Source organism: Dromaius novaehollandiae, chromosome 15 (assembly GCF_036370855.1).
Source record: "Dromaius novaehollandiae isolate bDroNov1 chromosome 15, bDroNov1.hap1, whole genome shotgun sequence".
NCBI classification, from domain to species: domain Eukaryota; kingdom Metazoa; phylum Chordata; class Aves; order Casuariiformes; family Dromaiidae; genus Dromaius; species Dromaius novaehollandiae.
This window is the reverse complement of record NC_088112.1, coordinates 1,638,269-1,652,640: the sequence shown is the minus strand read 5'-3', so window position 1 is coordinate 1,652,640 and position 14,372 is coordinate 1,638,269. Positions and strand designations below refer to the sequence as shown.

Here is a 14,372-nt window from a genome sequence, read left to right as displayed (position 1 = left end):
GTCCGGCGCGGCGGGAGGCTCCGGCTGCCCAGCCCAGCCCGGCGCGCGGCAGTGCGCAGGCGCGGGGCGCGGCGCAGGCGCAGGCGCGGCCATGGCGGGCCAGGCGGCCGTGCGGGCGCAGGCGGAGGCGGTGCGGCGGCTCAAGGAGGAGAAAGCCGACCCCGACGAGGTGCGGCGGCGCGGGGCTGCCGCGCTCCCGGTGCTCGCGGGGGCTGGGCCGGGGGCGGCGGATGCTGAGGGGACCGGAGGTAGTGGCAGCGCCGGGCGGCGGGTTGGGCGGGGCGGACTCGGGTGCTGAGGCTGGGGGGCTGTAGCAGCAGTGGGGCTACTGGGGAGGCTGCGGGTACCGGGCGTGCTGGGGTGGGGCGGCTGCGGGTACTGGGCGTGCTGGGGTGGGGCGGCTGCGGGTACCGGGCGTGCTGGGGTGGGGAGGCTGCGGGTACTGGGGAAAAGCCGAGGGCTGTGCCTGCCTGGCAGGTTTACCCCCACTTTCCTTTCTGTTCCCTCCCCAGATCTCAAAGGAGATGGAGAAGTTGCTGGAGATGGAGACGCAGCTGGGAGATGAGGGGAAGTCCAAGTTTGTGCTCAAGACCCCGAAGGTAACATCTTCGAACATCTTCACACGCCTCTCTGTACGCACAGCCTCCTTGCATGAACACCCACACGAACCTGTGCATGCAAAATTTTGGCACGCAGCACTGACCTGCCTGTCCTTGTTCTTGTTTCTGTTTCAGTTTCCTTTTTGCTCTTAATGGCTAGGTGTAGGAGAGAGAAGGATGAAAATATCCCTGACAGCATCCAGCCCAGATATCCCTGCTAAAACTTAAAGGTTTCTGGTGCTTCTGTGACAAGCCAACCACAAACTGATGCAATTCAGGAAATAAGTTCCCATTTGGTCAAGTTTTTTCACAGCTGCACACTATAAGAGGTCTTGTGTCTGCCTGGGTCTCACTGTTTGAAGTAGGGGCGTGACTTGTATTACCTCTGGTGAGCAGTTTAGGACTAGGACTCTTCAGTTTACGTAGCACTGACCAGTAGCACCAGTGTCTGCAAACATTGGCTCTCAAAGGTAAGGATTCTCAACACGATCATGTTCCCTGTTAACCTGACAGAGTGAGTGAAGCTGCTGGCAGGCTGAGTGAGCACACACTACTGCAAAGTGCAGCTGTGCTGGGGCTAGGCTCAGTGGGGGGGGGGAACTGCAAAGAATATGAGAGCCAAGGAAACCCAAGTGCCTGGTAGCGCTTGCCAGAAATGTTCAGCACACCTTACAATGTGGCAGGAAGTACAATGTGGCAGGAAGGAAAAGGGTCTTTTTTCTTATGGCTTCTGGTCTTGCATCAGTCTGTGGGAGTGGAGCCATCCTGTTTACAGGGCAGGTCTGGCCTGCTGCCGACATCTCTTTGCTCTTGAAAGGACAGACTTTCAGTTTTCAGGCCCCAGAGAACAATGTCTGTAATACAATTTATGCTGAAGTTTTTTGTAAACTGGATGTTTCTTCACTAGCAGCTGACCAGAGACAAAGTGCTGTGCCATGCTGTGACCTGTAGACAGCTTTGAGTGTTGTTCACTAATAGACCAGCTTATGCTAACATCACTGACTTACGGGAAACCCTTAAGAACTTTCTCCCCTCACTATTCCATTTCCTTTATCATATATCTTGGTGAACGGAGAAAGAGGATGAGTATCTTACTGTTTAAAGCTTTGGAGAGGGGATTTCCAGCTTCATGAGTTCCAGGGAAAACGCAGCGGGGGTTTCCGGTCTCTTAGTCATGTCAGGGCACTACTGAAAGCCACTCTTCACTGTGCAACCTGCATGCAGGGTGTTGCTGAGTGTAATCTACCTGATCTCTCTGCTTTCTCCCATCTGCCTGTCCCTAGAAAAGAGAGATCCAGTTAATTACCAGTCAGTTATGCGTTGCTGAAAGCTTAAAGGGGGGATCAAAATGATTCAGTGACTCTTAATAGTGAAGAAATTAAAAGGGAGCCCATCCCGGTGAACAGTAGATGGGCAGTTCGTAGGTAGCACGCTTTGAAAATATCTGACTTTTCTCTGTGTGAGTTCTTTGGAAAGTATAAAGCTACTCCTTGTTTGACAGCTTCAAAGAATGTCTGTCCTCTAAGCCCAGCTGTCAGAGTGGGTTACTGTATGGATCCAGCTGATAAATCTGAATCAAAGCTGTGGACAGATCCTCGCTGTATCATCTGCCTTAAGAGCACTGAGCCCTCTGGGTCCTGGATCTATATTAGCTTCTTTGCCTCCTTGCATCTTGAAACACCTGGCTCACGTTTAGCTCTGCTGACTGTGACAGGTTGTGTATGAGCGGAGTGCTGATGTTTTCCAGTATTCTTTGGTGCTGCTTTTTACCAGTTATCCTGACATCTGGTTTCTGGATATGAACTTAGCAGATCCTGCACCTCGCCAGGGATGTTCTCTGTTACCTCTAACCTGATGTGTTCTTTGCTCTTCTTTTCCTCATCTCATCCCAGGGCACACGGGACTACAACCCCAAGCAAATGGCCATTCGGGAGAGAGTCTTCAATGCTATCATTACCTGCTTCAAGCGCCATGGAGCAGAGGTTATTGACACACCAGTGTTTGAGCTGAAGGTGAGCAAGGGCATAGCAACCTGGCTGAGCTGGTTCAGATCCTGCAGTTGAAAGCTTGGCTGCACTTACAGGGTGGGAAAATCATTAACACTGACCTTGAAGGACCTGTGACCTCAGAAAACAGTGGATTCTCTGTAGTAAATTGGAGGACTAAGAAGTATTTCCTTCCATTTCCTGGGATGTCCTTTCTTTCTCCTCTTGTTCTCCGCGTGCTCTAAGGCTGATCCCCTAGATCAGCTTTTAGGTAGCACAGACAGGTTGTGGACTGTCCGTCCTTGGAGATATTCAAAAGCCATCTGGACGTGGTCCTGGGCAACCTGCTTTATGTGACCCTGCTTGAGTAGAGGGCTTGGACTAGATGATCTCCAAAGGTCCCTTCCAACCCTGACCATTCTGTGATTCTCTGATCCACTGTCACTGAAGATGTTGTTTGTTCACTTGTGCTTGTTTTGTAGGAAACGCTGACAGGGAAGTACGGAGAAGACTCGAAACTCATCTATGATCTGAAAGATCAGGGGGGAGAGCTGCTGTCCCTGCGCTATGACCTGACTGTATCCTGCCATGGCCCGGTTCCTGCAGTGCTGAGGGGTCTTGTTGTCTTTGGTATCCCCCTTTTGGGGCAGTCCTGTCCAGAGGGCAAGGGAGGAAGAGGGAGGACAGTCTTTTCTGACCTCTGTAGTGGTATGGAGATCATGAGCAGATGGTGTGGTTCAGTGTGGGCAGAGCTCTTGCTCAGTTAGTTGCTGTGTCCAGCACTTTGGTTGAGCGAAGTAACACTTGCATGTGGAGGGAAGGGAGATGTGTGTTGAGTGGGGTTTGTTCTACAGCAGGGCACCCAAACCAGGCTACAATGGTATGCAAGCCACACGGGAGTGAGATCTGGCCTGCGGCAGTGCAGGAAGGTGCCTGTAGGGACACCTGTTCTTGTGCTAGTGGCAGAACATGTGGGACTGTCTCAGAGAGCTGGGGAGGCCTTGGGGAGCTGCAGAGAGTCCAGACACTTGTTATTGCTTTGTCTCATGGGTTTGTGCTGCACTCATGGATTCTGGGGAGATAGCAAGGACCCAGCACTGCCTGTGGGCAATGACTGGGTGGGGTGATTCTCCTCATTTCTATCCTTAACCTTTCGGTCCCAGGTGCCTTTTGCTCGCTATTTGGCAATGAACAAAATCATCAACATCAAGCGCTACCACATTGCTAAGGTGTACAGGCGGGACAACCCAGCCATGACCAGGGGTCGCTACAGGGAGTTTTACCAGTGTGTGAGTTTGGCTGTTGGCAGGGGTGTTGCTGAGCAGGACTCTAGGCTGGGCAGTGGTTGTGGGGATATAGGACCAAAGTCTGTGCCACCATGAGGTCAGCTTCCCTGCGGCTGTAAGATGCTTAGGAGGATCCATTGACCTTCTCCTCTGTGTGCCCCTGTGGGTACTAAACACAGCTTGCGAGTGGGAGAGACTGAAGACAGCAGCCATAACACAGGGCACTGTTATAACAGGGAACTCAGTAATGTAACCTCCAGGTGCCCCAGGTAGCAGGCTGTGCTTCATACCATGGAGGAGGGCAGCCCCTTACTCCATCCCACAATGCCTATCAGCCTGGCCTAGGGGAAGAATTGCCTCCTGATCCCAAATTTGGCATCAGTTTAACATCTGGGTGTATGAGCAGGACACATGAATCGGGCAGGTGAGTCACTCAGCCATCGCACTTACTGCTTCTTACCTATATTTAATCGATCCTCCATTTCAAAGGAAGGTGCAGAAAAACCTAGAGGCCTAATTACAGAACAGTTCAGAAAGCAATTTCCGTTGTGGATCTCTCAGACATGGGAGCCCTGAGGAATGGGTTTGTTCCACTGTATTAACACAGTCCACAGGGCCTCATATCACAAACTAATTCTTAATTGAGAATATTACTGTTTCTTCATATAATCTCTGTTGATATCTTCCAACTCCCCATGCTGTCAAATTCCCATTTCCAAAATACTTGAAATTTGCCTGCTGTCTCATTTGAAAGATCATTCCAAGATGTTATTCCTAGGCTAATTAGAAATGGTCTTCTAATACCTAAGGTAAAATTATAGCTTATTTTCCTTGTGTCAGTGCAGTTATTTAAACAGTCGCTCTCATCCCTTGATACTGATTTTCTCCCCTTCCCAAGTATTCCCTTAGAGAAACCTTCCTTTCCCTAAACTGGGTAACTCAAGCTCTGATACCCTCTCTCCTTGAGGTGCTTCGCTTCTCTGCTTGGCCTAGCAGCTTTTTCTGCATCATTTCTTAAATATGATTGACCAGCCCTTGGCTGGGTTTTTCCAGTGAAGTGCTGCTGCTGCAGCCACAGTAGCAGTGCCAAAGTGCTCACTGCCTTTTCCTGTCCCCAGGATTTTGACATCGCTGGACAGTTTGATCCTATGATTCCTGATGCAGAGTGCCTGAAAATAGTGCATGAGATCCTGAGTGAGCTGCAGCTTGGAGACTTTCTTATTAAGGTGAGAGGAGAGCCAGATATCCAGGCAGGATTCTCTGCGCCACCATGCAAAGCAGTGGTCTTTGTCCCTATGGCTCTACCCAGCAGCACCTATTTCCTCTCTAATCCTCACTGAGGCCTGATCCAGAAACCCTAGTTCATCTGGCCTCTTCCTGCTCTTGTGCTGTCTCTGTTTACAGGTTGAATGTTGGTCCTCAGACTGCCCTTTAGGTGGGAATGTAGGGGGTTCCCTGAGGCCACAATTTAGTGGGGTTCTCTGTAGCATTAACCATGGTCCCCTGCAAAATGTCTAGCAGCCCAAATAACAGTGTGGCTGTCACATACACTGCCTGCAGTAAAATGCAGGCTCTAACGCAGGATCCTTGCCCTTGTCCCCGCTTCTGATGTGCCCTTAGTAGGGACATCTCCTGCGTGTGTGCAGCATTGTCTGCAAATTCCTGCCTTCCCAACTGGGTCCTTTCTGGGACTGAGACCTCTTCCTGAATACATATGCATTGCTTTAGGTCGCGCTTGCCGTTTGCTTCAAAACGGCTGTCATCTTGGTGTGGTAACAAATGGCCCTGGGTGTACAGATCAGCCAGGATGAGTACGAGTTTACAGCAGCAGGAGAGTGATGGTTAGAAGGATCTGATGTGCAGGAGGGCAGTGGGAGCTCCGAGGGAGACCCAGAGCTGGGCTGTTGTTGGGCTCTGCTGGGAGGTGAGAGGTGCAGATCATGTCTGACTGCAGGCTGGGTGTTGTGCTCACCAGTGTGGCCCCTGCTGAGTGGGAAGTGGGCTACCTGCCCTTGAACCAGTCTGGGATGAGCTGACCTGCTGTGCACAAGAACTGCCTTCAAGCTGAGATCCAGGCAGTTTGTGTTTGGTCAGTGTCAATAGCAGATCCCTTTGAGGACAGGCAGGCAACCCTGCAATGGGGAATGGCAGAATAACCTGCCTGTGGTGGAAACAGCTCCATGTCTTCCATGAGTGACCATCTGGTTCGTGTCAATGCAGGAGTATTTATAACCTTTGAACAGTCTTTGTTTCTGTCTAATTTAACTGCAGATGTTCTAACTAGCCATAGAAACGTTGAATCCAGCTAAGCCTTTGGCCTCAATTACCTCCTCTTGTGGAGCATAATTAAACCATGGAATTTACTGTGCTATCAAAAAAAAATCCCTCAACAAGATTTTAACATAATCAGATATCACTTTGTTCTTGCACTGAGAGAACAGGGTAGTGTACTGAATTCATCGCGGTTCATGGTCTGTTCCTGACCTGTTTTTAAACCTGCACCGGAGACTGATGGCATGTGTCCCCATATGGGCTTGTAGGTCCCACCAAATTTTTTCAGCTTTTTCCTCTGTTGAGTGGAGGTGTCTGTGGCTCTAGAAGGAGAAGCTGATGGCTCTACCCAGGCTTGGTAGGAATCAGTTGCACTGGTGTGGGGAGAGAGGCAGCTTTGCTCCCCAAGAATGAGGAGAAGACTGAAATTGCCCAGGAATTATAAGCAGCAAAAAACACTAGCAGCCACTTGCACTCCAGGTTGTCTGTGTTGTTTCTCTTCCACCATCCATTGCTCCTCCCCACTGTTCTAGCTGAGTCTGACTCTCCACATTCTGGTAAAGCTCATCTCATCTTGGTCTTTCCTTTCCAGTTCCTAATCAATGACAACATTTTGCCTACTTCTGACTGTGACTTCTTGAGTCTCTGGAGAGGTGCATTGGCAGAGGCTTTTGAAAATGCCAATAGCTGTCTTTTCTCCCTGCTGTTCTGAAATGGAAATTATCTTATCCACCAGAATGCTCAGCAAGAGTTCCCCATCAGGCTAGGGTGACTGCTAGTTTTTCTCTTCCATACCTAAAACCAGAGAGGAGAGAAACTGGGCTCAATTGAAGCATATGTTGGAGTTCATAGTAAATGACTTGCTCCCTGTCCCCCAGGTCAACGATCGACGCATCCTTGATGGGATGTTTGCAGTTTGTGGTGTCCCAGAGAGCAAGTTCCGGACAATCTGCTCCAGCGTTGACAAACTGGATAAGGTATGGGCTGGAATTCTGGGCTGCAGCAGCTGCTACTGGAGTTTCAGCAAGTCTCTGTCCCTGTGGGTTGCTCTGGCCAAGGGCCGTGAGAGCTGGCTGGAAAATGCCAATAATCGAGTTGCTCCTGTTCCTTCCTTTCCTTTCCCACATGAACCTTGAGGGGGAGGCACATTGGATGCTGCAGCCACATAGCAGAACTGGATTCTATGCTTTCCCTTCCAACATCCCATGTGGTGCTGACGGAAAGGAGGGAGGGAAAGGTGCTCTTCTCCTTGGAGGCTCTGCAGGTCTCTAAAATTAATATCCCACACCTCAGCCTTCTTAAGCTGCCACTGCTTATGAACCTAGAGCTTGAGATCCCACCTTTCAGACTGAGCCACAACATTGAAAAGCCTTTTCTAATGTGGTGGTTTGGGACTGGTGGGTTAGGGAATCGTAACTGTGTTCTGGAACCTTTGCTCAAATTTCAGAACTCAATAGGAAAGAGCTCTTGATGTAGTGGCAAATTTCTGTGGTAGTCTAGAAGTGGAGAACTTCATCATGCATAAAGGCAGTTACCCTGCAGGTGACAGGGCCAAGTCAAATGGAAATTGTTGCGCTGGCTGCAGGAATTGTGTTGTCCAGCAAATCTTGCTGTCGAGCAAGTGCTGTTCTTGCTTGGCAATGTCACGTCCAGCATCCTCACTGGGAACGTGGGGTCTGTAGTGTGTGCACATTGCTGGCCATGCTGTTTAGGGGTGATCAGGGCATCCCAGTAGAACCCACACCTCTGACGGGGTTGTGGGACCCTTGGGAGATGGAGTGAGGGAACAGCAGGAGGACAGGAGTGGGCAGCAAGAAGGACATATAGAAATGAGGTTTCCATGTTCACTTGGAAATAAGTGTCTGAGGAATTTGGAGTGAGAAAGAATGAGAGATCAGAAACACAGGCCTGAAAAATAACCCTAATGGGACATTCCTGCCTTCTGGCCTGAAGAAGGTGATCTGTTTGATCTCATACTGCATTATATCCCTCACTGCATGCGTCCACGCTCATTTGTTGCCGCTACCAGCACAAGGACCTCTTGCTGGGAACATGGCTCCTTGAGGCTGACAGCTGGCCAGGACTGTGCAGCATCCTAGCAGGGCTAACACAGCCCCAGTGTGAACGTGTCACTCAGTGCCGTAATCTCTCTGCCCAGTCCTGTGAGATCTGGTAGCTCATCGCAAGTTTCCTGTTCACTTCATTCACACCTGCACTGATTTGTGCAGGTGCTTTTATAAAACATGCTGTTTGTAGACATCATGTTTGAATGGCTTGTTTGGGTTTGGTATGATGCAGAACTTTCTGTGCACAGCTGCTTCTGTAAGACACAAGAGAGGAGGTACCCACGCACTCATGCTTGCCAAGCTGCCTCAAGAGCACTGGCTGTCGTGTGGTTCTGTAAGGGATTCAGGCCCTCATGTGACCTTTAGGAGAGAGAAGGTGGAACTAAAGTGGTCAACTTGTTTCTTCCTTGTTTTTCATCACTCATTGTTGGTGTTTGTATGCTCCTGACTCCATCCCCAAGAAAAACAGAGGGACTTCACCTGCTCCCAGCATAGTTCATCTTGTTTCTAGGACCGGGACTTGTTCTGCTTCCCCCATACATCTGTCCTGCTCATTCTGCATCCTTTGTTGTTGTGTAACAGATTTTACTCCTTGCATGTGCTTGCCTTCACCTGCTTTATGCAACTGCCACAAATCTGTTTGCTGCTTTGTGGTTACCTGTTTATTATATATTCTTGCTGAGCTCTGTAACAAAAGGCTTTTACATTGTTGCTGGCAGTGCGATTAGTAGTGTTACAAAATGCTCCTACAGTGTCAGTTAGTATATCATGCTTCTTTCCAGGTGCAGAGGAAGTATATTAATTATGTGCTGCTAAGAATACTTCATGGGTGTAACAGGCTTCAGCTTTGGCTACATTTCATTTTCTGTTTCTCTTATGCAGTCCTTGCCCACCCTGACACTGACGAGTCCTGCAGTGTAAAGACATGTTGGAGGCAGATGAGTCTGTTCACCTGTATGAGTCAGGACAGAGGGCCAGGGCTGCCAGAGAGTGTCCCCAGGAAAGGCTGTATCCCTGGGGCAGGGGCTGATGTTTTTGTCTTCCCTTGCAGATGCCGTGGGAGGATGTGAGGAGTGAGATGGTGGGAGAGAAGGGGCTCTCTCCTGAGGCTGCGGATTGCATTGGGGAATACGTCCAGCTCCATGGTGAGTGCTGTGGGGTGGATGCCTTCTCCCTCTCAGCTGAAAGCCCCCCTCCAGCGTGCTCGATCTCTGTCCCTACAAGCGTGGCCACTCTCTTCCAGGGCAGGCAGACAGAGAGGGGCCAGTGCACCCTGGGCAGGGCCAGAGGGTGCAAAGCAGCCCAGGTGACTGGCTGGGCCCATCGTTGCCAGTGCTGCCCTGTTGTTGGCCCATGGCAGAGCCCAGGCACGCCTTGTTCCCACAGGTGGCCTGGACCTAATTGAGCAGCTCCTCCAGGACCCAAAGCTATCTCAGAACAAACTAGCCAAGGAGGGGCTGGGGGACATGAAGCTGCTGTTTGAGTACCTGACACTGTTTGGCATCACAGGGAAGGTGAGGAGGTGCAGGGGCAGGAGGGGGTGCTGCCCTCATGGCTGGGCAGCCCTGGGCTCCCCAGCTGCACCCAGTGATGGGACTCTGCTTGTGTCCTGCAGATCTCCTTTGACCTGAGCCTGGCGCGTGGTCTGGACTACTATACAGGGGTGATCTTTGAGGCTGTGCTGGTACAGCAGGAGAATAACCAAGTGGAGGAGCCGGTCAGCGTTGGGAGTGTGGCTGGAGGCGGTCGCTACGATGGGCTGGTGGGGATGTTTGATCCCAAGGGTCGGAAGGTGCCCTGTGTGGGAGTCAGCATTGGGATTGAGCGCATCTTCTCCATCATGGAGCAGAAGTTGGAGGTAAGTGCCTTGGTGCTTGACTAGGAAGGGAGGAAGGTGAGGATTTATGCTCTTCCCCTGTGTCTGTTGCATCCCCCAGTCCAGGAGATGCTGAAGTGAGTCTTACTCACTGTGGTCCTTGATGGAGGAGCCAGCCAGGCCCCCACTCTGCTCTGCAGGAGGAGTCAGAATCAGGTCACAGTCTCCTCTTTCCTCTTGCTTGGGAGATGATCTCTGGAGGTCTCACTAGAGATAAGATCCTGCTTCCAGCAATGCTGGAGATGGGAGCCTGGCATGTTCAGCTGCAGATGGAGGGGGTACTTTAATTTCCAGCAGTACCAGGTACCTAGATGAGATGCCTTAGTGTTCCCCACTGCATTAGAAACCTAAAATGACCACCCAGCCTTCTTGGCAAGCCAGCACTGTCCTGCAAGCCTGACAGGGTGACAGCAGCCCTGTATGTGTACCCATCACATACAAGATACTATGGAGACCAGAAAGGGATTGGGTCTCCCAGATCAGGGAGTGTGGTGTGTCTGGGGAGTCCCAGATACCTTGTTTGTGTTCCCTTTTCCTCAGAGTTTCTCTGCCCATTCCTCATCTTCAGTCCTATTCAATGTGTGTCAAGTATGTCTCTGTAGGTTCCCAACACACTGCCTCCCGTTCACATCTCCCAGAGCCCTGTTGTGGGGAGCTCTCTCCTGGCAGCCAGATACAGTCTGAATTTCTCAGTGGAAAATGAACCCTCACCCCACTACCTCCAGTCCTGGATGGGCTGGTCCTTCTGCATGTGACCTTTAAAGGTTTCTCCCTCCAGAGAAAGCAGAGGCAGGAAAATGCCACTTTGAGTATCCACTGTCTTGCATGGAAGCAGGTGGCTCATGATTACTCCTGACAGTGCTGGAGCATATCAGCTTGCTGCTGTTACATCCAACCCATAGTTTCCAGCCCAGCTGTGAAGCAGACAGATGGCTCTATCCAGCTCCCACTAGGCTGCTCCTGAGCCACTCGGAGCAGGTTTCTGTGAGGCTGCAAACCCCTGGGTGCAGAGGAACAGTCTCTAGGCAAAAGGTGAGAGAGGTATTGCTCATCCTCAGTAGATCCTCCAGCCTGGACACAGTCGCAGTGCAGGAGGGAGGCTGTGTTAAGCCCCCATCACAGAACAATCCCAGAAGGTTGGATTTGGCTCCAGGATGGGGTCTGTGGGCCTCTCTGACTGCAATGGGGCTATGCTGCTCATCCCACTGAGCCTGGTCCTCTGCTGAACAGATGGACCTGGGATGTAGACCATTCCTGCTCATAGGGTCTGGGATATCTCTCTATGTCCGTGGCATTTATTGAGTCTGCCTCTTCTCCAGGCCTCTGCAGAGAAGATCCGAACAACAGAGACGCAGGTGCTAGTGGCCTCTGCCCAGAAGAAGCTCCTAGAAGAGCGACTGAAGCTCATCTCTGAGCTGTGGGACGCTGGGATCAAGGTACAAACTGCTGGTGGCCAAGTGAGGAGCTGCCTGATCCACTCTCCTGTTTCCTATGCCAGGAATGGACCAGATCTAGCTTTACTTGGGGAGGAGGGAGTTGTGGGGAGAAGCTGGGCAGCAGGCTGCCTTCCTGACTGGAGCCAGCCTCTTCTCTGTGTCCCAAATTGGACGTTCCCTGGGAAGGGCTGGACACAATTTGGTTACCTCCCTAGCACTGCAGGGGCTGTTCTGGCTGCGTCTTTAGCTTAAGACAGATTCCCAAGCCAGGCAACACTCCAGCCCCCGCTTCATGGCAGCTGTGATGTCATGCTGCCTCCAACAGAAAGCCAAAAACACACGACCTTTCAAGGAGGGGAAGGAGTCAGGGAGGAGCCAGGGCTGTTTTCTGCATGCAGAAGGTAAGCTGTGTGGCAGGTCATGCTCCCTGCTGGCTTCAGGCACCTTTCCCCCACCTTGGAGGCTGAGCAGTGCCTGGGTACTCTGCAGAGGATTCTGAACCTGCAGGGATATCACAGGTGTCAGCCCTGGTCTGCCACAGACTAGAGCTAAAGAGCTGGTGCTTTCCCACGATAAACAGGGTCTTATGGGTGCCTTTGGGCTGCATTCTGTTACTCATTAGCTGTAATGTCCAGCCTTCTCCTTTAGCCAGTCTCCTAGCCCACCCTGCACCCTGCTCACCAGACAGCAATGAGCAGACTAGGCCAGGAATGTCCGGCTGGGGGTGCAAAGAAATGGGCCGGTGCTGAGCACAGTGTTGTGCTTTGGGTCTCTTCCAGGCAGAGATGCTGTACAAGAAGAATCCCAAACTACTGAATCAGCTGCAGTACTGTGAGGACACAGGCATTCCCCTTGTTGCCATCGTGGGTGAGCAGGAGCTCAAGGATGGAGTTGTCAAGCTGCGGGTCGTGGCCACTAGGGAGGAGGTGAGGCCTGTGGTACCTCGGAGTGTGACTGCCAGCTACTTGACCCTTCATCCCAGCTCAGGCCAGCCCTCAGGACCCATCCATACCCGGTTGTTCAGCAGCAGTGCACTCAGGCTGTAGGTAGCAAGGTGGCTTTGCAGGCTCTCATTTTGAGCTTAGCATCCAAAGGGGGAGATTGAAGGAGCAAGGCACTTCCACCTGATGTGAGGGAAAGACTGTCCACACATGACAGTCGGAGGAATGAGAGCCAGTGCTGGCAGACTCGAGATGAGGTCCATGGATTGATGGCAGTACTTTAATAGGCCTGGACTTGTGTGTGCACCTTTGGAGACAAAGTGAGATGAGTGTCCTTAGCCTTTCTTGACTTGCTGTGCAGCACATGCCCTGGCCTCAGTTTCCCACCGAGCCTCCTATAAGAGTTTAGGTTCTCAGGTCTTTATACATTGCACCTCTCATTAGATCTTTTTAAGCTGTGGTCTCTCCAGGGACTTCTGAAACATATGACAATCCAGGTCTTCCCCCTGCACAGTTCCCCCGAGGCAAGGAGCACTGTCCCCTCCAGCTCTGGAGAGTCTCCCATCCCGTGGCCTCCTCAAACTCCCAGCTTCTCCTCAGTTCAGGGATCTACAGTGTGGGCCATTCCTCTGGGACCAGAGAAAATCACAATACGTCAAGCTGCTTGTGTTGTATTTATGGAACGCTGTGTTCCCCTATTGTAGGTTGATGTTCGCAGGGAGAGCCTTGCTGAGGAGATCAAGACGCGAACAAGCCAGACTTAAAGCCCTTCCAGCTGCATCTACTTGTTCACTGGATTTCAGCTGACAGATTTCCTCCCATAAATAGCAAGCTGTTTGTCTCCTTTACCAAGCGCTGTGGCAGCGAGTGTAGGGTGGGGGAGCCTTTGAAAGCTGCATTTATTCTTGTCTTGTGCCCTCCCTTCCCCAACGGGAGCAGAGAGGCTGTGTTGCCTTCTACAAAACACTGTGGCCCTGAGCGATTTGCTGGGAAGATGTCTTGTGAGAGTCCCTGGCAAGCATTGGCCTCCTGTCCGTGGTTGTTAAGGTGACATGTGGAGCCCCATGCTGTTGGCAAACCCCAGGGTCTTGGCTGCAGCTTCTTGTTCCCTTCGTTTTGAATAAACATCCAGTCTAACGTCTCTGCTCTGGCTTCAGGGAGGTGACCTTATCCAAAGCAAAATGTAAAGCCCATTCCAAGAAACATAATAAATCTTCTGTCTGTCCTATCCATACCTCCTGCTTTCTCCTGCTTTCTGCTTGGAGCAGGGATTCATTTACCTGCCTCCGCTACTCTGAGCGGGAGCTGACGTTAAATGCCATTTTGGCTGTTTCTTAAGCTGCAATTCCTTCCCGGCCCCTTGAAAGAGTGCTGCTGCAAAACGCTGTGCTGCGGGCAAAGAAACGCTGGGCTGAGGTCCGCCCCGGACCAACGGTGCAGGCTCGCCATGCCGCTGCGAGGGCTGAAATGGGTCTCCTTGCCTCCTGCCCAAAGAGCGCGGGTGCTCTGTCCCCAGCGGTTGCCCCCCACCTCCGCACCCACTCACCTCGGCGCTGACCCGCACCTCTCGCCCAGCACGGTGCTCTGGTCCCCTCTGCAAAGCAGGTATTTTTTTTGATTTGCCCAGCTTTTCCCAGGCCCCCTGTCCTATGGTTACAGAGCCCCGGGGGGTTGTGCAGTGCCCAAATCCTACCGCGGGGACCAAGAGCGTGGAGGCCGCGGGCGGCCCCGCAGGGCGCCCCGCTTGCCCGGGGGCGCGTCCCGGGCGGGGGGGGCGGCACCGAGAGGCCCGGCCGGCGGGACCCTCCCGCCCCGGGGCGGGGTAACCGCGGCCCAATGGGCGGGGGCGGCGCTGGAAGCTTCCAGGCCCCGGCGAGGGCGGAGCGGCGGCGGCGAGGAGATGGAGGCAGCG

General features: G+C 52.1%; 1 protein-coding gene across 2 annotated transcripts; it reads left to right on the top strand.

The window, feature by feature from the left end:
* The first annotated feature begins 14 nt into the window (after window positions 1–14).
* On the top strand, window positions 15–13,688 carry HARS1 (histidyl-tRNA synthetase 1). 2 transcript variants are annotated; one of them, XM_026105492.2, is made up of 13 exons: window positions 15–169; window positions 513–599; window positions 2,492–2,611; window positions 3,067–3,162; window positions 3,748–3,873; window positions 4,989–5,096; window positions 7,020–7,118; window positions 9,259–9,352; window positions 9,594–9,721; window positions 9,823–10,065; window positions 11,403–11,519; window positions 12,299–12,445; window positions 13,165–13,688. In XM_026105492.2, the coding sequence occupies exons 1-13, from the start codon at window positions 92–94 to the stop codon at window positions 13,222–13,224; spliced, it is 1,503 nt and encodes a 500-aa protein (XP_025961277.2). In that variant the 5' UTR covers window positions 15–91; the 3' UTR covers window positions 13,225–13,688. The 2 variants fall into 2 exon arrangements, with proteins under 2 accessions (XP_025961277.2, XP_064376814.1); XM_064520744.1 differs by having other exon boundaries at window positions 140–248.
* The last annotated feature ends 684 nt before the right edge of the window (window positions 13,689–14,372 follow it).

Excerpts from the sequence above, each read along its gene's own strand:
- HARS1 (XM_026105492.2), top strand. The coding sequence starts at position 92 with ATGGCGGGCCAGGCGGCCGTGCGGGCGCAGGCGGAGGCGGTGCGGCGG. Across the intron at positions 5,097-7,019 it reads TTGGAGACTTTCTTATTAAG|GTCAACGATCGACGCATCCT; the intron begins GTGAGAGGAGAG and ends CCTGTCCCCCAG. Across the intron at positions 10,066-11,402 it reads TCATGGAGCAGAAGTTGGAG|GCCTCTGCAGAGAAGATCCG; the intron begins GTAAGTGCCTTG and ends CCTCTTCTCCAG.